The following is a 26,752-nucleotide window of genomic DNA, read 5'->3' as shown; positions in this document are numbered from 1 at the left end:
GAAGAAATACAAGGGGCAAATAAGTACCTGAAAAAATGCTCTACATCACTGGTCATTTGAGAAATGCAAATTAAAACAACACTGAGATACCATCTCACCCCACAAAGAATAGCTCTCATTAAAAAAAAAATCAGCTATTAATAAATTTTAGAGAGGGGGTAGGGAAAAAGGAACCCTTATCTACTGCTGGTAGGAATGCAGATTGGTACAGCCACTATGAAAATCAGTGTGGAAACTTCCAAAAAGACTAGAACTGCAAATCTCATTCAATCCAGCTATTCTCCTTCTGGGCATTTTTCCAAAAGAAGAAAAAATATACCATAGTGATATATGTGCGCCCATGTTTATAGCAGCACAACGTGTGATAGCCAAATCTTGGAGACAACTGAAATGCCCATCACTCAAGGAATAGATGAAGAAGATGTGGTATTTTTGTACAACGGAGTGTTACTCAAGTATAAAGAAAGACAAACTCAAAGCCTTCATAGGTATGTGGATGCAACCAAATGCTATTCTCATAAGTGAAATAAACCAGACCTACATGTGTAAATATCATATTTTCTCCTTAGTAAAGAACCCCAAACAAGAAATAAAAGCTGATAGGTATAACAAATACAGTAAAACAGAAAGAAATGAAATTTAAGGACTAAACAACAAAGAGGAGAGGAAGGAGAAAAGATAGGATAAAAGGTAAGGAGAAGAACATACAAGTACATATACAGGATGGCTAAATGGATTTACTAAGAATTTTTATCAGTTTCTTGAAAATAGCAGTTAATGTGTAGAATTTTCACCTTGACTAATTCTGTATGCTGATATCTGTAAACTAAGCAACTGCATGGAGTGCAGCAATCTGTAATACACAAACCATCCTTGAATACCTGTCATCTTGGTCTTCTAAATGTGTACCATACCTAATGTCATATCAATTACTCTTTTTAAGATATTTTTCTTTTAAAAAAGTTAATAAAAGGGAAAAAAGAGAAACAAGAACAAAAATTAAGATTTCTTGAAAGCAAGCAGTAACATTCATTCCTATGTCCAATCTTTCATAACTATATCTGTTAACCTGAGCAACAGATTTGACGATGAAAATAGATATTATATCAACCATTACTTATCAGCTATTCTTGTTTTGAAAATCTCTAAATACATACAATTTTGTATTACCCTGTTTCAGTCTTTGTTTCTGATCTTTGTTCTTGCTTTTGTTTCTGCTCTTCAAAGTAAAGCAAATTAAAACAAGAACAATGACAACAATATTAATAATAATATTAAAATATTCCTGGAAAGGTTGGATTTAAGGGTAACAAATCTTATCAGTGCTCCGGGGGCCTGCCCCTTAGCTCAGTTCTTTAAGTGGCTGCTTCAACAAAGCAGTCAGGCTCAGGTTACTGTGGTTCGATCCCCACAATTCATGCCAACCAAACCTGCCCTGAAGACATTCAGAGGAAAAAAAAAAATCCATCTTATCAGTGTTCCAACCACTGGTGAGGTCAAAGCTGAAAGGACTGTTGGGGGAAGGACTAGTTCAAGAAGTTGGGTCATGTGGCTGTGACTTCAGGGACTATATCTGGTCCCTAAGCCCTTCTTCTGGTCCTGTTCTCACTGTCTTGTTTCTTGATGCCATGCATTGACAGCCTTCATCCACCTTGTCCTTCTGAAATAAGGTCTCTGCCTTGGAGATGACCACAGACTGAAGCCTCTGAGATCTTAAGCCAAAGTAACCCTCTCCTTCTTTAACTCTTGCATGCAAGGCATTTTGTTTGAGCAGTTGGAAGGCTGAAAATTTCCATAATCCATGCAAACATACTTATTGAATCAATTATATGAAGAAAATTCTATGTAGTGAAGGCTGTCTAAAATAAATTATGGAAAAGTGAGAGGATATTCGTATATTGCCTGCTATGATATCTGCAATTTATCCTTTTGTAGTTAACTTTTAAAAGTGACACAATGCTTCAACGCTTCAGTCACTAATTCAAAGAATTTTTTATTTCTTGGGTTTAGTTCAAAACCCCAAAAGAAGGCCAGCCAGATACCTCAGTGGATTAAAGTACCTGCTTAGGCAGACACAGGGGCCAGGGTCCAATCCCTGGTGTGTCTTGCTGGCCCCGACCGCAGGACACGCTGAGACAGTGACTGAGACTGGGCCTGGTGGGGCACACCTGTAATCCTAGTGCTTGGGAGGCTAAAAACAGGAGAATCACTACAAGTCTGACCTGTATAGTGAGACCCTGTAGACCCTGTACTAAATATACTTTTTAAAAAAGACAGCAACAACACGAGTGATATCATTGTTCACTGCATCCTGGCCACTGTGGCAGGTGCTACTAGTGTTGAGGACGTTATTCCAGAAAGAGAATGAAGCGAAATCCTGTAATGTCAGCTGTCTTAGTCCAAGTGGTCTGAGTGCAGACTGGGGGTTCCCTAGACCATGGCACTTTGGAGAGCTCTCATGGGACACTTGGAGGATGATGCAGCAAGACCATAAAGAAAGGGAAAGGCACTGGGATACTTCAAGGGAAGTTCTGTGCTACAGAATCCCTGAAGGATAAATGGGAGAGTTGGACCTGTACTGTTCTGAAGCAAGGAGGTGGGATTTCATTATATCTGTGTCCTGGTCTCTCTGTTTCTCTGTTTCTCTGTCTCTCTGTCTCTCTGTCTCTGTTTCTCTCTCTCTCTCTCTCTCTCTCTCTCTCTCTCTCTCTCTCTCTCTCTGTCTCCATGGCACTTCACCAAGGGTAACCCTTCTGAGGAGGTAACAGCTGTGAGTCCTTTGTGAGAGCCCACCAACCATTGTGTGGTGGCCACACCCAAATGAAAGGTTCCACGTAATTTGGGCTGGTACCAAAGGCATCTGTACTGTTCTTGGCCCAATAAAGAGAATTCCCAAGATTTCTCCTTATGTAGTTCTAATGGCTACATCTATGTTTTCCTCCCCTTACTTTTTTTATTAAGGAACATATTGTGTTGTATTTTCTCCTTATACACACCACACACACACACACACACACACACACACACACACACCCTTATGGCTTATTTTGATCAATTGGCATCTATCTAGAACTCAATATTAATTCAAACTCTGATAATAAAGTCAATCCTATTTGGGACTCTTCTTTAATTTTATTTCTAATGAACAGACAAAAATACTTTTAATTATATGCATTATTTGCATACTATCTGGGAAACTTGGAGGTTGCTTGAAAGCAGTTTACTTCTTCCAATATTTTAAATATTCTCCACTCCAAATCTTCATTTGGCTTCACATGTTCACATTCTCTAGGAAGACCTATTTGCTCAGCATCTCAATTCAGTGTCCAAATCACAACCCCCTCTGAACAAGGCAGTTTGAACATCTATGGAATTACTGCACATCCTTCATTCTCTTTTTATCAGATATAAAACCATAAAGGCAAAAGTACTTTGACGTGAGGAAGGAATTGATGCAACAACTGTCTGCCAAGGGAAAACAGTGTCACAAAATTAGAAACTAAATTGCAAGGAAACAAAAGGAAAAGTATGACACGATGCCTACCACTGAGCGCTGCATAATGGAGCAGCTAGCTTGGTTTGGCATGAGTTATTGCAATAAGACAAGGACTATTTATAAGGGATGACACCATCTCTAAATGAAAATTGCTCACCACAGCACCTAGAGCCTCTACATCCATTTTCAATCTTCCCCCAATTCAGCCGCCTTTCCAGGTAAATGCAAAGATGCGGAGGCCTCTCCGAGCCCTGCACTTATCTTGTATGCCTCTTTGTCTTCTTATCTCTCTCCTGCTTATTTTGAAAGCTAGCCTCCTATCTCTCAACTTTGCAATAATTTTCCAAGAGGTTAGAACATTCAGAGCTAATTCAATGTTCGTTTGGATGGCAGTGTGTGTATATTTCATACAGAAGGTAAAATGCTATGCTAAATGCTTGCCTGGAATAAAGTCGCCATGCCTACCACCACAGCACAGTAACTGGTTGAGTGTGTGAAAATTAAAATGCTACCATACATCATGCAATAGGGGACATTCCAAACTTTAAGCTTCAAAAATGAGAAAATGGGGAAATAAAGCTTTGGGGTACAGGCAAGCCTGAGAACAATCCCTGAAAGTATTTCCTCTGGGAAATGGTTCATAGAATAGAACATCTTTTAACCTATTTTTAAATCCCAGTCAGAAATATTTCTCCTCAATGAGAAATCTGCCACACAATCCTCTGGGAATTCTCTATGTCTTCAGAAACCTTCTCTGTAAAATTCTGTCCATTTGTTGGAGAAAGAAGAAGGGAGATAACATTTGTGACCTATGTTTGTGCTTTTTTTTTTTGTTGTTGTTGTTGTTTTTTGTTTTTTGTTTTTTGCGGAACCAGGGATTGAACCCAGGCTCTTGCGCTTGCCAGAGAAGCACTTATTCCTCTGAGCCATCTCCCCGGCCCCTAAACACATTTTATTTTTATTTATTTTGAAGAATACAAAATAGCGACAGAAAACAAAACTGCATTACAAATGATACAACTAAATAAAGTAATAAGAATTCAACAATGGTTGCTGTATTACATGCTGTTGTATTATCTTCAAGCTAGTTGTTCAGAGTATGATGTATAAAAGTGTAACATTCACTTAAGAAACAAAAATACAAAACAATAGCAAAGGAGTGATAAGAGATTCAAAAGAGAGAAAAGGAAAGAAAAACAAAATGAGAGTAAATCAGATCCACATGTGCAAACACCATATGATCTTCGTAGTGTGAAGGTCTGAAAGAGTAATTAAAATCTGAAAGGTACCACAGATACTGTGAAAGGGAAAGAAATTGTTCAATGGGAAGGAAAAACTGGGATAAGGGAAAGGACACATGAAAGAAGGGAAAGAGATATATTTAGGTATATACACAGAATTGTTTGAAAAGTTGTACTGTCCATTTCTTCAAAAGCAGCAGTCAATGCTTAAAACATTATTTTTTAATACATTTTAGAAATTCATGTCTGGCTTTTTACATTGACAGAAGAGAGATCTGAGGGCTAAAAGGCTTGGATTTTTTTTAAATTTTATGTATTTGGTACAGGGTCTCACTAGGCAGCTTAGATTCATACTGATCCTCCTGTTTTCATCCTCCCCAGTGCTGGGATTGCAGGCATGTGCCACCATGCCTGAACTTGGTCATGAGCTCAGCGTGCCACGGGATGGGGCCAGCATGGCATGTGGTACCAGGGATTGAACCCTGGTGCTTACTCTGCTGACCTATCTCCATGGCAAAGTCTTCAATTTTGACTTGACATATTTTGGATTGCCTGAAATGCTACTAGTTCGCATTAATTCCAGAAATAAAATATATGTCAGTTGCATGGACCAGTACAATATCATGTTCATTCCCATTACAATATGATGTACATCTCCATTAAAATAAGTTATAAATATACTAAAAGAAATATGCACTAATCAATGCATATTTCTCTATATCTCTTATAATTACTATACACAGACAATAAGAATACATTCATATAGTATCTTGAATATTATAACAACACAATAAACAGTTAATTGTTCTGAGCACAGAATACATATTAAATTATTTAATCATCATAACTGTCCCTGAAACAGATACTATTATCTCCATTAACATAAGCAGAACCTAGGATATAGTTAAGTTAATTTACTTCTGAGAAGCCTTAATAGGGACTTATACAAGTAAGCGTGTAGCAAAACCTGGCACCTTCCTTTTTTCTCTGAATGGCACACTGCTTATAATTGATTTCAATCTATCATGCAAGAAGTCAGAAGTCTGTTAAAGAGGGCACTTCCATAGTCTCTGTAAAGCGTGATGTGAGGGGAGATATTAATTCCCTGCCTTAGCTTTCTGTCCTCATCTTCCCTTTTGTAATGTTTTCAGTGTTGCGAAACTCGCATAACATCAACAAAATTTAGAAGTGAAATATTATAAAATTATATTTAGGAATATAGAAGCATTTTAACTTATAGGCAATGTTCTAACTCCTTTATTACTCACTCAGAGTCATTTGATAAATATCTACTAAGTATATGTCAAATACATCAGCCTGAGAAACAATGTTTGGGGCTTACTGGGCCAGAATGGGGCTCACGTGTTGAGGCAGAGCTTGTGTCACCAGTGACAGGTTTCATCTTGCCTGAAGTCTTTCCCAACATCACAGATGTGTGTCCAATAGGAAGACTAGCAATGGGGTGTGACCTCTACCCTGGGTTCAGCGCAGATACCCCCACCACCAGGGAATGAACTGGGCTTTCTGCAAAGCTGTAAGATGCATGTGCTAGAGCAGAGATGGTGAACCTTTTAGAGTCCTCAGTGATAACAAACAGCCCACACTGACACGCATGCTGAGGGTTTTCCACCACTGGCTGAAGCTATAGGCAAAGCAATGGCACAACTTAAGTGAAAGAGAATAAAGCTAAAATAGAATCCACTATCACTACTATCAGATAGCAAGGGGAAAAAAAGGTGGACTAGCAGCTTAAATTAGAGTTTGGAAACTGCTCATTGAAACTTACAAAAAAAATTGATAAGGTCTTACATAATGCTGAACTGAAACAATCCTTGTAAGTGTTTTCTATATTTTACTTTATCCTGAAAAATCTTATGAGAACAATACTATTATATCCTTCATACTGATGAGGAATTTGATGGTACACAAGGAGAAGTTGAGCACCTAAGATCACAAAGCTGGTGAATTCCGGGTTGGGCTGGAGTCCAGGCAATCAAGAGTGACAGCCTCCAACTTCTGCCAGCCCCTTTCTGATCAGTGTCACATCAGCTATCCCCACAGGCTGAGGACTACACCTGACAATGTGTATGAGGTAGCTCCTTACTCTACACAACAGTGCTGTGCATTAGATCACGTGTGCACTTGTTGAGTAAGAGAATTAAGATCAAACAACCAGCTAAGTCTGGATGAAAACACAAGACTTCTTGATACCAAGGCCATGTACCTTCCCTGATGTTAACATAATGAGGGGACTATTTTGGATTTAAGTTCTTGGAAAATACTGGCCAGTTTTTATTTAACTTGCATTTCCAGTTCACAGCCTAGAGGCTAATGTAGGATTCTTTGGGCTATATAAGATGAGATAAACCAGTAAGCTTCTCTTTTCTCTAATTAATAAAAAACAAACCTCAGTAATCAAAAGACATCTTTATGGCTAGGGTTTATAAAGTTCTTTGGTGGGAAAAGGAAAAAAAAATACATGAGAAATTCTTAAGATTCCATGCTTGTAGGACATTTAATGGAATCTTTGTGTGGTTTTTAAACGTTGCTGTGAAGCTTCTATCAGTTTTTCCCTAGTAATCCATCCCTCATATTAAATAATTCTTACCAAGTTTGCACATGAATGGTGCCCAGGCAGAAGAAAGGGAATTACTGAAGCTGAGAGGTGAGGGAAACTGAAAATTGCCAGTAAACTGTGAAGTCTGTGCTGCCTCCCTCCAGCCCAACCTTTGGTACTCATCACACGCCCTGTCCAATCTTCCCTTTCAGAGTAAATGAAGCAAAACACATCAGCAGAGGGAACCGGATTCTTCTTTAAGAGTATTAAAGCTAGAACTCCCCATAGAAACTGCAGAAAATGAGCTCTTCTTTCAGGTAAATGAGGCTCACAGGCAGAACATCAATATCTTGGGTCCTAGATAATTTCCTTCACATGAGAATATTTCCAGAGACAGCTCACTTTTTGTACTGTGCTAGAGACAGTGTAACTTGAAATTAAAAAGAAATGACTAAAATATATAAAAATCTTGCATTAGTTCCAAGATTAAAAGCAAATATAGACCTTTGTGATTTTAAATAAGGTCTCTGGAGAAAAAAAAAGTGTTTTTCATTTTAAGTTAATGTATTATTATGTTTCAAATGGTATTGATTTTTTCTTTTGGAAAAAGGTATTTTATATTAATATTAAGTGCCTGCTGAAATTAACCTCTAAAAAGTTAAATAAATACACAAAAATGAACATGCTTAAAGCAGCAATTTAAAGTGCTTGCTCCCTCACCCTACAAGTATATTTTTAAAGAGATACTTGTTTCATATATTGTTTGGGAATATTTTTTTCTTTCTTTTCTTCTGTATTTTATGGAAGGGTCTACAGGGTGTTCAGAGTCTCACTACTAGATCAGACTCATAGGGATTCTCCTGTTTACAGCCTCCAAAGAACTGGAATTACAGGTGCGTGCCACCACACCCAGTCTCAATTGCGATTTCAGCACGTCCCGGGAGGTTAGCATGGCAGAGCTGGGGATCAAACCCCAAGCCCCTGCACCTGCTTGTAGGCACTTTAATCCACTGAGCTATTTGTTCAGCCCCAGAAATATTCTTTTAAGCTTAAGAAATATGTTCTGGTATAGGTTCTCCTATGTCCTGAGTCTTTACTGACCTTGAAAGGCTAGGACCAAAATGTAACATCACGTAACTCGGTTGTGTCCCAAATTTTCTGATCAAGGAGATTATAGGGACACAGAGAAATGTGATCAATGTCATAGAGAGTGCCTAAGGAGAGTCACAGGGAGAGAAAGCATTCTCTCAGGTTTTCACAGAGAGCAAATTGATCAAGCAATGGCCATGACTCATCCACATGGCTGACACTGACAAAGGTTCTACAAAGTGTGGTACAGGGTTACAGGATAAATCTTGAGGGGATTTGACCAACCTTGTCAGACACAAAAGATGCATTTCTTGCTATATAGGTCTTGCTTTATCTTGGTCATAACTATCCAGCAGAAAAGTATAAAAGCAATGTACATAAAGTAAAGTCATATTAATATGCTGAACTGTGAAAGGCTCAAATGACCAACTTCTGTGGATAACACACTATTATTGTGTACTGCTGGACTGTGTTGGATTGTTTTGCTGAATTCACATACCTGTAGTATTTAGATGCTAATGGAATACCCATCTCTGACAGGACTAAGCAAAAACAGGGGATACAGAGGAAGCAGTATTTTGTATTTGTATATACCGAATAGTTAAGATAGATATACAGTTACTTTTGCTTAATTCAATGAGAAGAAAGATTTGTACTAATAGTGTTTGGATAGGATATCCTGTCTGCTTCTTGTACTATGGGTAACCGCTAAGAAAATAACAATGTAGAATGTATTAATTATTGAAACTCTCCTATGAATCATTTTTGAAACTGTCTCATTGTTATTTGCTTCTCAATAAAATAAAAAAATAAAAATAAATAAATAAATAAAATCTAAAAGGCCTTTCAAAATTCTGTAGTAATAATTTGAATACAAATTTGATTTCACATGCTAATAAACTATCATGAGCTGGAAAAAAAAAAAGAAATATGTTCTGGGGCAACTCATTCATTTCAGACCCACCTGTCTCTCAGGAGGGATTCCTGTTCTCCATTTCCTATTCTTATTCTCCTACTTGATTTAAAAGAAAAAAGAAAGAAAGAAAGAAAGAAAGAAAGAAAGAAAGAAAGAAAGAAAGAAAGAAGAGAGAAAGAAAGGGAAGGAAGGAAGAAAGACAAAGAAAGAAAAAAGAAAGAAAGAAAGGTTTCTCTATGTTTTAGCAAACATGCTTTCAGCAAAGCCTCATGGGCTCTATGGCTGGTAGGTGAGAGGAGTGCGGGTGAAGCAATATTCTGGCTTCATCTCTATGAATTCTGAATTCAATCACAATCAAGTAAGATGACACTAATCGAGGATGAAGAGGCCACAGAGAGAAAGAGGCTCCCAGGTCTGGGATGCAGGAGAGGCAGCCAGGAGCACGCAGGGTATGACAAAAACTCCCCCAGATGAGACAGCAGGCAAAGGGGAGCAAGAAGCAGAGGAGCTGAGATCCTTTACTGTTTTCTCAAGCCAAAGCTGGTAAATGCCCCTACTTTGTATCAAATAAACATGCATTCCTCCAAGACAATGGTCTATGAACTAGATTCAATGGGTGGTTATAGAAAAAGAAATAGAGGACCACAGTAATTTGCTAAACACACAGCTAGTTAGGGCAAAGTTCAGAGTCACGATGTTTTCCTTCCAAGGGTACTGCATTTCCTTCAGTACCTGCACTTCCCTCTAGATTTTTCTCGAGACAGTGATCTTTTTTATGATGCCCCTTTTCTCCTTCTGTATTTGTTGGACACATGATTTATATAAATCCATGTCACAAGGAATCTTTGCAGATTGGTATAAAAGGATCAGAATTCCTCCGTGAATTCAATGTGTACACACTGGTAAATCTCACAGTGTGGTCTCAAAGTAGGTGTGCACCAGGTGTGGTGGTGTCTGCCTCTCATCCAGCACCCAGGAGGTCAAAGCAGATGAATTGCCATGGTTGTAAGCCCAGCCTGGGTGCATAGTGAATTACAGGGCAGCCTGAAATACAGAGTAAGATCACATCTCTTAAAACCCAAAACAAGGCCGGCCAGATAGCTCAGTAGATTAAAGCACCAGCGTAGGCAGATGCAGGGTTTGGGGATTCGATCCCCAGCCTGTCATGCCAGACCTCCTGCCTGTGTATGCTGAGATGGTGAATGAGCCTGGGTGTGGTGGTGTGGGCCTGTAATCTCAGTGCTTGGGAGGCTGGAAAAGAAGAATCACTGAGTCCAATCAGTATAGTGAGACCCTGTAGATCTTGTATTAAAGACATTTTGAAAAATTGAAGTAGGTAGGTAGGCATAGAATGTACACATTTGTGCAGCCTTGAGCCTAGAATATGTTGACACAAGCATGTCTCCGTGTGCAATTGTATATGCATCAAGAATGTGAAAAAGTATATATTTCATTGATCGTATGAGCCGATGAAAACACATATTTGAAAGCAAGAAATAGAACCTATGACTGAGATATTGAACTTTTAAAAACCCAATATAAGATAGGTAGTTATAGATTTCAGCCACCAGAGAAAGATTAATACTTAAAGATACCTGAGGGAGAAAGCCTCATTCTTGAAATTTGGAATATAGTCATAAAGTTCCTCTCCAGGTATTTGCATTTTATTCCATTTGTGAAGGTATCATGCATAGAAAATTTTCTGGATATTATCTGCTACTTTAGGAGCACTCTGAGGGTATTTCCTCAAGCATTTCTACCCTCAGAATCTGGAGACATTTTGCAGATGCATTAAATAAATCAATTGCACTATAATTTTTATTTATGTATTACCACTGTGGCCATACCATAGAGAAATAATGTGCTTTGTCTTTGGCTTGTGTTTCCTCACACAACCGGAAGACATAATTTCTGGTACTAGGAACTGCCTACTTTTGCACATACAGATGCCAGGTTGAACAGATTCCCTCTGTTTTCCTCAATGTTTATGGTTCTCAAATTTGCTATCCAACTTTGCCCTTTCCTTGGGACATACCTGTATGAATGTTGTTGTAGTAATACACTGAAGGAAGTGTGTTCTTTATCTGAGTTGAAAAGCCTTCTTCCAAAACTAAAAGCACAAATCTCAAATGGGCACTCCGCACCATCTGGCAGTTTTCTCTCATTTGTTCAGGAAATTCACTGCTCCCAGGCTTCGAAATACTACCTTGTATTTACTTTTTCCTCATAACATTTATTACTGTCCATCTCACAAAAGCATTATCCCTAGTCCTTCTTTGTATTAACTGAGAGTAAACCAATCAAACACAGTGTCTCATTTATAACTTCCCATTAGAAGTGACAATTATTCTCTGATTTCTCTACCAGAAAACACGGGGGCAAATGGACTCTACTTCAAATGTGAGCAAGTCTCAAAACTACAGGGATATTAGCAGTATTGTCCTAGTGGCATCACAGTACTTACAAAAGTACCCACTAGGAGCTCAGTAAGTGTGAGTTCACTGTGAATTAATGAATGAATGGATGAATGAAAATGTATATTTGCAACTGTGAGTTCCATCTGTCCTAGCACAAGTGCCAACAAAGATACTTCTAGAGATCACAGCCATAGCAGAAATCTAGCCACATATATAAAATAAATAATGTTCATTCCTGCCTTATTTTCTCAGTGGCTTCTTGCAGTCTTGATAGATCAAATGGCCACACCAATAGACTCCATAAAAATAATCAACCACACTGTCCACTTATCTCTATTAATCTTCATAAAAAATGATCAGCTTACACATGTTGGCACTGAACCTCAATGAGGGTTAAGTAAGTTGCTGATCAATGCACACATGAAGGAAGTAAGATTCAAATCTATCTGTCTGATGAGATAATATGTGCTCCCTCTGAAGTCAGCCTATGAGAGTTCCCTCAGGACCAAGGTCAAGTGAATTCTAGAGCCAATTCTGCAGGGAATATCATAGCCAGCAGGGTGTGGAACTTCCTCACTGTTAAATGATCCTATCTGCACTATGTGGAAGATGAAATAAGGGTGGCCATGGAGATGGAGAAAGAAGTGTGGTGACTCTCAGTGGGAACTTCATATTCAACAAGATTGGATCTTGCTTTTGGCATCCTCAGACATTAATTTTAATCATTCTAGAAAAGTCAAGGTCTTGTACGATCACAACAGGAGCAGATTTTGGTGTTTTGGAATCTGAAACACATGTGATCTAGGGAAATATAGTTTAAAAATTATATATATAATTTGACATGGCTCTGAATATGTATTGAGAATGTAAATAAAAATGGTCCCCTGCCCTTGAAAGGTTCTGTTAGTTGACACTCATTTTCTTCAAGGTAATTCTATCTCTGACCTTGACATGACCTTACCTAGAAGTAATGAATATGGTAGCTGAAAATGCTACACCTCAGGTGGGCAACCTAGACTTACATCCCTGCTTGACAATTTCTAAGTCAGGCTGATGAAACTGCACAACCATATTATCACCTAACTTTCCTTTTGTTAAATCTTCAACTGTAGCTGATTCCTAAAAATAGTGGTCAGCATGGCTAATTCAGGAAAGTGTCAACGATAGCTCTTGGCATATGATCAACAAAGTGATCATGAAACCATCACTGGTCCATTCAGCATCAGATGCGGGACTTCTCAACCTTCCATCCTAGAATCTCCTTGCTGAGCCCCACCCTATGTTCATTTAATGCCTGAATAAAAACCAGGGCTCTGGAATCAAATCCAGGGAGTGCTGAAGTACATCTCCAGCTTCTCGTATTTTTTTAAAAGGTTAGGACTGGGTATCTGTAAGTCATTAGGTAGCCCTGGTCTGCTCAAACTTGTGGTCTTCCAGCATAAGCCTTTTGAGTAGCTGAGATTATAAGGTACCAATGTGCCTGGCTTGTCACTGAATTTTAGAAGGTTTTTGTGTTTCTGTAAATGGAATTATTCTCTTATCTACATTTTGGATTGTTCATTGTTAGTGCATGGGCATGTGGTTTGCATCCTGCAAACTTATTACGTTCATTTACTAGCTCTTAATAAAACAGGGTTCGGACATTGGGGATTTCATTCTGGGATCTTCAACATCATGGGTGCCCAACAAAGACACTGAGGCTATAGTTTGCTGCTGAACCAAAGCTGGTTTCCAACTTTACCTAGTTAGAGGTATCTCACTGCAGTAAAGGTTTAATAATTTTATCAGGAGAAGCAGCAAATAAAGTTTACCCTTTCTGCTGGGCATAAATTAAGGTAGAAAAAAGAAATATGATGAACAAGAGATCATACTATATCTTGTGGTAAATAATAGAACTCCTAGAATTATGCGTAATATCATTATTCTTACAGGGTTTTGCAAAATTGAGGTAATAAAAATATGTAAAATACTTCTCTTCCAAGAATATAATTATTACCTTCTCATAGATAATGTAATTATTATAGTATCTATGCTACAAAATAGTATTGTGATTTCTAACCAGTCAATTAACTTTCCCTGGGTATCAATTTATTCATAAAATGAAGGGGTTGGAGTGCACTCCCTGATTCTTCATAGCTTCAAAAATTAGATATAAGTACCATTTTTTGTTATCTTAACTTGGAATGTGCTGTTTTGTAATCTTCTTTGAAACTGATATGGGAAAGGAGAGGAGCCACTCATGGGAAAATCATGACTTCCCTCGTGTAATTTACATTTTCCACCTGCACTATTGTGCTGTTTTCATTATGCTTTTGCTGTGTTCATTATGGCACATGTTCAAGAAAGACTCTCATTTGACTTTCGAGAACTTTTCACTAGCCAAGTTATATTAAAATAATTCTCATTGTTTCTTAAGACAAAGCGGGGTTTATATCCAAATATTTTGAAATAGCTCAGAAGAAGAAGTAAAAATTGCATCTTCTCATCCAATGTGATAGGGTAGATCTTGATTAATGAAGAACGGTGACATTTTGGCTTGGATGTCCAAGCAACAGTGATGGGAAGTATAGGAACTTGTATCAGAACCAGGACGTTGACAAGATCTAATGAGCGTGAGCCCTGGCAAGTGTTAGAGTCAGAGCAAAGAGGTGTCTGGGGCAAGTTGCATAGAGTGATAGGAGCAGGCCCATGGCTCAGAGATATAAAAAAGCTTTTGAGCCTCAGACTGTAGAGACTTCATATCTTCATCATTCAGTAGAATCTAGTAACAGTGACTCAAATCTAAGTACTTTGCACTGGGACTGCACAAGGAGTCCCACAAGACATGGCCTTGGCTATGCTTATGTTTCTCCTGGCCAGGTCCTGCTTATGCTATGCTCGCCTGCCTGCACCCCCAGGATACACAAAACACACCTGGAATCCTCTCTCCCAGATGCCATCTCACTCACTCCTTTCTTTGAGGAATTTATAGTCCGATCTTTATAACGTCCTCTTCCGATCACTGTGTTGCAGCTTACTGTTTCTGTTCACCTACTATCTATTACGCTGGTTTCCATTACATACAAGATTGTACACTCCTATATGTGCCTTTATCTGTTCATCTTGCTTCTCTAACTGTAACTAAATTCCAAGAATTCAAACTGTATTCACTATCATCTTAGACCAACTACTATTGAGCACAGGAGAGACACACGTATCCAGTAGATGAATGCAACTACAGCTATTCTGTCTCCTGTATACTTTTTAGCATTTAAATTTAGCATTTCAAAACTTAGCAGATGAACATTAAAACCCAGAGGTTTTGTCTGTTTTGCTTAAAGCTGCACCTTCAGACCAATAGATGAAGCCTTAGATTTATTCAGTGAGTAAATGTAATTTACCGTGGATGCTAGTTTAGACAAAAGGATTGTTCTTTAGTTAGTATAAGAAGTAACACTGTTCACCAGTTTTAACATAATCCAATTGATCAACAGCAACTTCCCATTAAGTGACCATTCTTCCAAAAGCCTGAAGTTCCATATAACATCCAACTGTGTTTTGTTCTGAGTGACTTCATCCTTCAAGCATAGCTTTCAGTAGCTTAGTAAGTGGACTCTGAGTAGTGGCCTCTCTCCTTAGATGGAAATATGGCAGTGCCTGGCTGTAGTGGTAAATACACAAATAACTTATCATGATTATGGGCACAGATGCAGCATATACAAGTATGAATTCATATCTAATCACACAAAAAATCAGAGAGGTCCACACTATGGCAATTCTACCTTAAGAACTAAGAACTAAGGAAAATAAAACCCAGAAGGTTAAAATTCTCACCCAAGGCCATATAGCACTGGAATATTCAATTGATATTCAATCAATTATTTTGGCTTAGAGTCTGTGTTTTCTGTTGTTTTGAGTGCTTACATTCTATAGAATCTGAATAAAAAGTGAAGCACACAACTGATACAGTTTCCCAGTTCATCACAGTGATGAGTCCCCTCATTCAGAGAATAGCTTGTAAAAGCATGGACAATGACAATGAACTTCAAACACAGACATACTAGGACCTCCTTGGGAGAATGGTCCTTTATCAAGCAGTGCAATAGGTGAGGAATTTAGCTTCCAGTTTTTTATAATTAGCGTGAGAAGCAATTATAATTGCCTATGTGACTGATTGATAGATATATGGATAGGTAGATACTAGAGTCCAAGGTAGATAGATGGATAGGTAGAAAGTACTGGACCTATGTTTTACTCTTAAGTGAAATAAATCAGACCTATATGTGCAAACATCGTCTTGTCTCCTTAGTGTGAGAAGAGAGAAAAATTGAATCTGAGGGGTACAATAGACACCGGTGAAAGGGGATGAACTTATTCAAAAGGAGTTACTCAATTGAGAACAAGGACAGGACAGGGACTGGGAGAGAGATTTATCTGTGTATGTAAGCAGGATAGTTTGGACAACTGTACTGTGCATTTCTGCTGGCCCATGGAAAGAAGCAGTTAATGCTTTAATTTGTTTTGTCTCCTTTTTTAATTGTTGTTCCTTTTTGTCTTCTTAATTTGATATACACTTCTTTCTCTCTTTTTCTTGCTTCTTCCAATTTTACAAGCATATATACAGTAATATGAATAAATGGTTGGAGGACACTATGCGTTACAACCAATACTCTGAAATTCATATTACTTTAAGTGAAAATTTGTATCACTTTTTTATATTAATTTTATTTTGTACTCTCTTTAAAAAATAAAAAGAACGTATACAGTGGGACCTTAAATAGGTTGTCACATGATGACTCTCTACTGCAAGACTTATGCAGACCAACCATAAAGGTGGAACATGTTCTGTGTATGCTTAAGTATTTCAGCTCAAAAGTTCTTAGAAGTTGCACCTATACACAACAGTAAACAGGCCAGAAAATATTTTCCCTTTCACCTGAGCCTTAAAACCGTTGGACTTTAGAGTGACTCATTCACAATAGACACAGACAGGAAAACTGAAATTTGGATGAACATTTTATGGAACTTAGGCTATGCTTGAAATTTATCTTCTGAAAATAATAACATTATATTTTTATTTCCAAAAAGCCATCTCTGATAAAAACAAACTCATTTAGTAAGGCATTTGATCTCTCTGGAACTAGACTTGTGCCCCTATATAATGATTGATTTGGATTGGGTAAATTCTAAAGGATCTCCTGTTCTGCAAAATGTTGGTAAGTCAGCATCAAATATGTGAATTACAGAAGTATCATCTCTGATTTCTTTCCTCTTCCTCTTATTTTGACTCATTATTATAGACATGCTTCACCAATACTTCTATATAAAATTAGAAGCAAACAGTGCAAATTACAAATTACAAAACTTTCAACAAAGTATAGCGATATTCTGTAGGAAAAGGTTCCATTGCATGTGCTTTTTATTTGACAACATGCACCTTATCTTATTTGGACTATTTGCATTTGATAATTGCAATGAATGCTCTTTGAATTAGTACCATCAGTACCATTATAAACACACTGAAAAAAATCTAGATTTCTTCACTTATTACCATGTGAGTTTAAGCAAGTTACTACTCTTCCTCAAACTCCAGTTTGTCCACCTATAGAGTAGAAATAACCACTGCAGCCTTGCACGTTTGATGTAATAATGCCACGTAATGGCACACACAACACTTCTTTCACCCCATTTGTGCTATAAAGATCCCCAACCAAAGTCTTCATATTTCCTTTCCACTCAGCTCCTCATAAATAGAACTATCTTGTTCTTTCTTGCTTTAAACTTACTGATAAAGATGGGAATACATGTTTTCTGTTGATAACTGTTGTGACCAAGCCTTCAACTCCAAATGAGAATTGCATTATTCTCCAAGCCAAATTTGGGTGCACTTACTTGAAAATTCTAATATAACAAGGATCATCTCACTAAATTTGTCCATGTTCTAATCTACCTACACTGTATAACTCAGACACTTCTATAATAACCCTCCTCTTGGAGTCCATGTCTTGCCTTCTCATAGTACGGTCTTACGTTAGTCTATTCCTTTCTCCCAAATCATCAGCCCTTCTTTGTTTATTTTCAGCAACTCCAGCTGACACCTCCCCCCGCAAAAAAAAAAAAACCCAGATAGATACTGGACTCAGTCTGAAAATGGGCTCCTACATCTACTTCCTTGTCCATTTCTACTTCAGAGTTTAAAATGATTTTGTTTATTATTAATATATGATATTTTTAATGTTCTTCATTCTGAACTTAGATGAGTGTTTTACATGCTGAAGAAAGGCTCATGGAAGGCCATTAATGGAGACCTGAGACAGCACTTTCTCCCCTTCACCAAATTGCGGGCCGCTGCCGTCATGTTGCAACGTCAAGGAAACTGAAATTATGAAATAGGATAGGGACTTTGATGTCCTCAATTTGAATTGCACTTTTATGACTTCACTGCTTGGGAACCAGGTCTCTAACCAGAGCACAGGTCTAAGTTTTATGATCTCTAAAGTTAAAGTTCCTATGATAGAGGACAATAGTGAAAGCCAATATAATTTATTATGCAATATTATTTACATGCCTGTACTATTAATATGCCTATACTATACAATATTATATTATTCTACGCTGAGTTTAACACTTGCCTGGCACATATATAATCCTCAGTAATGTAAGAAATTACTGATAACTATTTTTGGAGAGGGAGATGGCTCAGTGGTATAAGCACCTGCCTTGCAAGCACAAGGACCTGAGTTCGATCCCCAGTACAATAATGAGAGGGGGGAGAAAAGAAATTACTTTATTGAATGGTAAGATAATGATCAAGTTCAGGGCTGGTGAGATAGCTCAGTGGACTAAGCGTCTGCTTTGGTAGTCACAGGGACCATGATTCAATCTCCAGTCCCACATACAGGTCTGGACTCACCCCTGGGGCATGAGTGGGCCACCAAGTTTGGGCATGGTGCCCCGCAGCACTGGGGTGGCTGAAAACAGGAGGATTACCATGAATCCAGGCTGCATAGTGAGACCCTTTACCAAATACATAAAGATGAAAAAAAAAATGATCAAGCTCAAGTCATAGTCTAAAGTCACATGACTAGTAGGAAGCAATACTGTGATTAGAATCCAACTAAAACAACTTCATATCCTCTAGGCATAATCTCTGAGGATACAGAATCTTCTCTTCCAATGAGCCTCTTCACAAACTAATATTCTTGAAATATAGGAGGTACTTACTATAAGATACTCCAAAAAATTCAAATGGTGAAAGTATTTGCTTAAAATACTTCAGTAGATGAATTTCAGGTATACTATTTCAGGTGGATATAACAGCTCCACCCAGTCATGACTAACCTTATGGTCTCCAGGAGGTGTAATGGTCCAGACACACGCTGGTTATGGTTTTCTCATAGATCCAGCTTACAAACAACTCATGAACCTCTACTCTTCTGTCAACAGCATGAAAGAACTAAAATGTTGCATTCTAAAAGATCTTTCTCTGTGTGGCAAATGTCATGTTTATATCTCATAAGGAAGCTTGTACTATAGTATTTTAAGTATCTACTAAAGGCATGAAAAGAAATTGTCATCTTTAATTAGATATAGATTATCGCTATTTTTTCTTTCTCTAGAAGCAAATTAACAATGGTTATTTTTCAAGTCAAATTTCTTCATACACTTTTGAAAAACTTTGCTTTTTACTTAGGATGCTAGAAAGATGGTTCTTAGTCCCATACTACTTCAACAAAATTTGATACATATTTTGGTAAGAATTGATGTTTTAATAGCCCGGTGTTGTATGTGGATATAATGAAATAACTTCCCCATTACAATTTTGATTTAATATTTCTCTAGATTTTGTTAGTAGAATGCCATTTTCATATTTATAGTTGGAAAAGAGGCAATTTACTATTGTGAGGCATTAGCCATGTGCCTATCTTTTAGAGTGCAGGAGCATCCTAAACTACTAAGCAAGTAGAAAGAGCTCAAGAATCCAAAACACTGGGCATTAAAAAATCATATAATCCTCAAGTCTTTGCTCAAGCTCAACATTAAGCTCAATATTGTTGTCCTCATTCTGACATGATATTAAAATTACTTTTCTTTAAAAAGTCTTGGGCTGGTGAGATGGCTCAGTGGCCTAAAGCACCTACTTAGAACAAGCTAAGTAAGGCACAGGGACCGCAGTTCAATCCCCCAGCACCACATGCCAGCCAGCCCCGCCCCCTGGTGGGCTGAGCTGGCCACACACACACAAAATAAATAAATAATTAATTAAAAAAAATAAATAAAAAATAAAAAGTCTTACTAGGGCTGGCCAAATAGCTCAGTGGATTAAAGCACCTGCGTAGGGGCCAGGGGTTCGATACCCAGGCCTGCCATGCTGGCCCCACCCCTTGGGGCACACTGAGACACTGAGACTGGGTATGGTGGTGAGCGCCTGTAATCCCAGTGCTTGGGAGGCTGCAAACAGGAGGATCACTATGAGTCCACCTAGTAATGAGACCCTGAACACCCTCTAGACCATTTCCTAAAATAGAGGAAAAAAAGTCTTAGTAAACTTTAAATTACAAAAAAAAAAAATCTAATAGATGATAATATGATGTACTTTTCTGGTACTGGAACTCTGTATAAAGTTTTGGGAAACTTTATTGCAAGAATGCCTGAAATAGCAACCTCAAATGTCAAATTTTAAAGCTAAATGAAGGGACACATCATTATTCTCTTGAAATACAACGAGCATTTCTGAGAGGTCTGAGGAATAAACTCAGCGTAGAAGAGAAGATTTTGTCTAACAGTTGCACTGCATATCTATTCTGAAGTAGGACATTGATAGCTATTTCATGAGAAGGAATTTGTGCTCCATAAATTATCAAGTTTTAATTTCCTGGCAGATTCATAGAATTTATGATGTGGAAAGTTCCACAAAAATCATCCAGTACAGTTCTGGGTTGTTTTTTTTTTTTTTTTTTTTCATTTGGGATTACTAAATAGGTAAAGTGACTTATGCAAGTTTAAAAAGCAAGAGCAGTAGAGAAAGCATAAGCATTTTTACTCCAAGAATTCATTTATTTTCTCTAGTGGAACAATTTAAGTATAAAACTGTCAGTTTCAGAAATATATGACATGATTTAGTTTTAGAAATATATGGTATGGCCAAGGTATATTATTATTTATTTATCCATATGATACATATATTGAAATGAGTCTCAGGCTATCTAAGACCCCAGTCCTCAATATAAGACTTGGAAATCAAAGCACCTAAACACAAGCAACATGAATAATGTACACTTTCACATTATCAATTTATTTTAAAGTATGTTTATTCTATATATAATAAAAGGAAGACAATAACTTTATCCTATAAATATTTATATTCCACTCAGAACATAATACGACGTGTGCATAATATTATGGAAAAATACATTCTGAATGACTTTTGCACTGCAAAACAGATATAAGTTAACTTGGAAAAGTCTAACCACTTTAGAAATATAGTCAAAATAACCCTTATAAAGCTTTAACCTGTGTTAAAGCTTTTCTGTTTAATGTTCAAATTTCTGATCAAGGTCACCTGACCACAGAAAAATAAGAAAAATAAAAATGAAAGAACTCATTGTCTCTTCAAGGTAAATATGTAAAATGGTGGGAAAGAAACTTCTACGTGAAAATATATCTGAATGCAATGAGTATCAATGTCTATTTTCCTTAGGAAAGTTTCAGAAACATCTATAAAAATGTTATTTTGATCTTAAACATTGTTTATCCATTTCATTAATAAAAATCTCTAGAGTGTGCGCACAAACCTGTACAAGGAAACACATTCATCTATTCATTTATATCTCTAGCAAGCAAAGAATGCAACCAAGTAAAATCTTGTCTTGAAGTTTCTTGACTCTCAAATTAACTTTGAGATAATTTTTAAGCATACTTCACAATTAAAAAGCACTATTGTTTTTGCATCTACCAACTTTTACACATAAGGAAGGATTTCTCCATGTGGTTATAAACATTGCATCATTTAAAATACACCCTTAAACAACACTGGAAATGAAGTATGGATTTGAAGTTTATGAGAGAACACATTTCTTCATAGAATCAGTACAGCATCAGCATATAAAATGCTAGTAATATAAAGTATAAAATACACAAAAGAAACCATATATACAAACTGATACAGCTTTGAATATAGGCAATGAGGCAATGTAAAAATAATTTCGCACAGGTAAACAGCCCCTCCAGGAAAGCGGAACATGTTTTCATTTGAAAGAGTTAATATTCCCCTGAAACAAACAAGAGCAATACTAGAGTAGTGGCGTCACAAAATCCAGAGCAAATGCTCCAACGTAAGAGCTTAAATACAATAACACGTCTTCCATGAAATAATGAAACAAGATAAAACCAGTCTCACAACAGAGTGAGAAATTCTGAAGCTGTACCAGACAGCTGGAAGACTCCAAGAGAATAAACCCCAGTGCATTAAAATGGGGAGGTCCAATAACACTGGTCAGGTTAAACAACACACCCTCATTGGGGCACAGAGAAGCCAACCCAAGTTTCTGGCTTCATAACAATATACAAGATAAAGTACATTTCAAAGTGAGGTGACCATTTACATAATTTAAAACGTATCACCGTTTTAGGACAACAAAGCAAATGTTTCCCTCAAAAAGAGCTGCAAAATGCATTCCAAAAACTTCCCTTCAAATCCCTTTCACAACCTGCTTCACAACACCATCTTCCACCTTCTCTCAAATGAGTTGTAAATGTGGGTTTCTGGTAACCTACATCAGAATGACACACTTACTTCAATTTGATATTTGCTATTTGGAAGAACAACCTTATTTATGACACATTGTGGCAGCCATTCTCTGGAGAACTGGCTGGGTTAGTTGTGGGTGTAAATACATTGCTAAGGTATTTTCTCATGCTTACCCACGTAGAATATCAGAACATCACTACGTCAAACATCATCTAGAAATGCTTGGAAAAACGGCACTACCAACTTTAAAGAAACAATGGCTGGCCGAATGCACTCACACTCTCATTTTTGAGTAGTACATAAAATTGTATAAATTTACTCTGATTCCCAGAGAAACCTTAGTTCAGGAAATGATATAAACAAGTACATACCTTATTTTTTAAAGAAAGATTATTATCAAGAACAGGTCAAATGAACATAAATAACAACATCTCTGAAACAATTCACTATTTGGAATCTACATTAAACTCTATCAGTCATATGAGTTGGAGACTTTTTAATATCAGACTCTGAAAGAAGGTAGAGCAGGCAATAGTATAAACACTCCTACAGATCTGATAAAAGCTTGTCATTCTTGGGCTCCAATCTTAAACCTTACAAAACTTAAAGTATATGCATTGCCATTTGATGAATGCGTTTGCACAGCAAGAAATGAGTGCACCTGGTAAAATGCTTGAATAAAAACTGCTATCTAAATAAGAAGGGGGCATTAAAAACAAAAATCTCATATCAATATCTCGAGTGAATGTTCTCCACACCAGCATATCCACTGTAAACACTTAATTTCCTCAGTTTTGATTCTGACACTTTGATTCCAAGTGTTTCCACAGTTTAAATGTTCTTTTCCTGTGAAAACGTTACCAAAACTTACAAAAAGTTTATTTTGTTAACCTTTCCTACCCTGAAAAAGCTGCCTCTTTATGTCTACCCCGGAGTCACCTTTCTCAGAGCTCATTTCAGGTGCCTCTTACATTCACTTTAAGAAAAATTTTACTGCAAAACAGAATTATTAGAAGTCGCTATAAAGCACTCCCTTACCTTCTAAACCTGCTTCAATCAGCCCAAACTGTTCCAATAATTTAACAAAAAGCACAATGACGATCAGAACTGCTATCATTTCAAGCCCTTCCAAGTTCATGGTCAGCTAGGTCATGGTCCGACCACAGGCACTGAGAAGTGTTGCTCTGCCTGGCTTTCTTTGTAAAGCCATTAAACTACATTAAGGAGGCTACTGCTTGCAAAGGGGAGGAGAAGGAGAGAGAGAGAGGGAGAGGGGGGAGGAGAGAGGTGGGAGAGAGGAAAGAGAGAGGAGAGGGAGAGAGAGAGAGAGGTGTGGGGTGGAAGGGGGAGAGATAAAAAAGAGGAGCGAGGAGGGGAGAGAGAAGAGGGGGGAGAGAGAGGGCAGAGGAGAGAGAGGAGAAAGAGGGAGAGGAGAGAGGAGAGAAAGGGAGAGAGGAGAGGACAGAGAGGAACAGAGGGACAGAGAGACAGAGGGAGAGATAAGGGAGAGAGGGAGAGAGAGGGGGAGAGGGGGAGAGCGAGAGAGAGCATTGAGAGGAAAGGCTTTCATCCTGTCCTGTCCATCGGCGGCGCAGCAGCAGAGGCCAGAAGTGGCAGCTGGATCAAGTGAGCGCTGTCCAAATCACGGGCATCCTTGTTGTCACCCTCACACGGAGACGGCCACTGGTGAAGCAGCGCGCGGATCACCCGAAGTCGCAGGTCACCAGGAGCGTCCGGAGGACACGGAGGCGCGGCCACTGCTGGGCCCAGGACTCCGCGCGCAGCCCGTGGCTTCCAGGGGGTGGGGGGTGGGGGGTCAGTTGCCGTGGCAACGCGGAAACTAACCCCAGGCTGGACTCGCTGCAGAAGGGGACCTGCGCCGCTGGCCCAGCAGCTTCACACCCGGAACAAACTGGAAACGCCCCAGGCAGAGGCTGCAGTTTGCTTTCTGCTCTTTCAAAACCTTTCTTGACTAGTTAGAAAGTGAGGAGAGATACGAGGCTTGAGGAAGCCCTTCATTTTGACTTTCTTTTTTTCCCTGAGCATTTTTCCTAATGCTTAGGTCTGTGAACCAATAGCGTGGGCTGAATAGTATCACACTGTTTGAAAGCAAATCAATATTCTTAGCATTTGCCTAATATTTTTGTTTCACAGTTATCTCCTTGTACTTCTACACACTATCCTTCCCTACACTAACACATGTCCGCTTTTCAATTCATATGCTATTTCTTACAAAAATACTAGATTTAAGTAAACTAAGAGGCAGAAACAAAGTCTGAGGGGGCAATAAAACTTGCTTGGAGTTTCTCTTTGTCTCAGGTAACTTTGCTCCTCCTCCCCACCACTACCGAAGTACCATAGGTCAGACCCACAATGAAGTACTGGACTGAAAACCAAACAGTGAACAGCAATGGCAACAACAAGAACAGCAACAACAACAACACACCTACAAGAGCTGAAAATCCATCTCAGAAAGCCAATTTAATTCTCCTATTTCACCGATGAGCTTCTGAGGACCAAAGACAGCAAGAGAGATCAGGCAAGGGCAGAACAGCAAGGAAGGGCTGGCCTTCACTTGGGGTTGGATTAGAGGCAGGTTAATGGCTCAGAGACAGAGTCCAGGTCCAGACCGCCCAGATTCTAGGCTAGAGCCTCTCCTGGGGTGGTCTTAGGCACGTTAGTCCATAACTCCATGTCTGCACATCCTTCTGACAGGGAGCTTGCTAATAACACGGAGTTACTAGAACTGTTACGACAACCAGGGAATGCAGCTTTCAGAACAGGGGCAACTGTTTCCATCACTCCTGGTTCTTATTGTTATCAGTGTCTACATGCTTCTTTCATATTTTGAAGTGTTGCCAGACTCACTAATTTGAAATCCAGCCTGATCTTATCATTCTCTTAATCAAAACCCTCCCAGGACTTCCCTTTGCCTGTTGAACAAAGTTGAAGTCCCTCTGCAGACTCCTGCTCTCCTCTTGGCCTGGTGTCAGCTTGAGGATCGTATCTCAGTGGCTCTACTTCTGTCTCCACGGTCCTCCTACCACCTCAGCTCCTCCTGCCAACTCCTGTGCTCCTCCATCTTCAAATTTCTTCAAATCATTTTATTTTTTTGGAAGAAGAAACACACACACACTTTACATGCCATCTCCATCTGCTGGGGTCCTGAAACTGATACAGGAAAGTTCTCCAACCGCTACTGGATTCAACAGTTCCCTTTTATATGTTTTGGTGGTACTTTTCCCAATTATGATGTATTCTATTATGCCTACTTGGGTGGCTAGTGAGCTTTGAGAAGGCGGGAATCATGCCCTTTATGCCTGCCTTGATGATTGTGCCCACGTGTGCCTGGGGGATTTTCACACTTTATAGATACATGGTATAGCTATTTATTAGAAAATGGTCAATATTGATTTGGCAAACACCATATGCCTCACATTATGCATGCCTTGCTTCTCTTATCTACAAGTAATCATGATTTACAAAGGAAAAGCTAATTCTCAAAAAGTTTAAGGAACAGGCTCCAAGTCATACTGAAGGCTAATAGTGGTAACAAGATTCAAACTCTGGCTTGCTTAAATCAAAGCCCATTATTTCTTCTTATTCTACACAGCTTTAAATGCATTAGAATTCCAAACATTGGCAGAAGTACTCGTTAGCACAAGGGGAAGGCTGAAACCCAGATGACCCTTCAAAACAGTTTCATGACACTGTAATTAATTCATTCATGCTAGCAACTTTGAAACATGAAATATTTCCAAACTGGGAGTTAATTGAATTGATGGATAATCCCCTGCTCCTCCACGGGATTATCACTATGTAAACACATGTGGCCTGTGGTCTTCAAGGTGCTTCTTCAACACCTTGTCTTTCTCCTAGGAGGAACGCCACAGGCCCCTGAAGCTTGCTTCTTAAAACCTGTGCCACTGGTGAGATCCTATGCTTCCACCTGTAAGGGCGACATCTTTGGGCTGATGAATGAAGTAGAGGAGGGGGAGAGAAAAGCACAAGAGTGTGTTTTATTGTCAATCTGAATGTCACAATGACGGGTTCTCTGTGCTTACTTGCTGCCCTGGGAACCTGCCAGTTCCCTTTCCCTATATTCTACACTATCTCAGACCTCTACCCTTCTGGTTTCATCCACTATAATGTTTATCTGCACCTGTGCCAGTGAATCAGTGACTTTATTCAGGTCTTGGCTCCAAAATCCCCAATACAGAGGAGCCTCAGGAAGCCATACTTCATAAAGCAGCATTCTCTTCTTGTTCCACCCATGTGGTCGCTACCTTCTTCTTCTTTCTTCTTTC

The 26,752-nt window shown here is 38.5% G+C and overlaps 1 protein-coding gene across 4 annotated transcripts in view; it reads right to left on the bottom strand.

The window, feature by feature from the left end:
- Positions 1 to 26,752, bottom strand: part of Kcnip4 (potassium voltage-gated channel interacting protein 4) — a 1,227,189-nt gene that overhangs the window by 550,387 nt on the left and 650,050 nt on the right. Inside the window, exon 1 of one of the 4 annotated variants that reach the window (XM_004624538.1) lies at positions 23,484 to 23,675. The exons of the other annotated variants lie outside the window; for them this stretch is intronic. Within the exon in view, the coding sequence (XP_004624595.1) occupies positions 23,484 to 23,583 (100 nt within the window). The 5' untranslated portion in view covers positions 23,584 to 23,675. Of the gene's footprint in view, positions 1 to 23,483; positions 23,676 to 26,752 lie in introns of those variants that run through there. 4 annotated transcript variants of the gene reach the window in all.

The sequence above is a fragment of the Octodon degus genome, unplaced genomic scaffold (assembly GCF_000260255.1).
Source record: "Octodon degus isolate 3935 unplaced genomic scaffold, OctDeg1.0 scaffold00006, whole genome shotgun sequence".
In the NCBI taxonomy this organism is placed as follows: domain Eukaryota; kingdom Metazoa; phylum Chordata; class Mammalia; order Rodentia; family Octodontidae; genus Octodon; species Octodon degus.
This window is presented reverse-complemented; position numbering and strand designations above follow the sequence as displayed.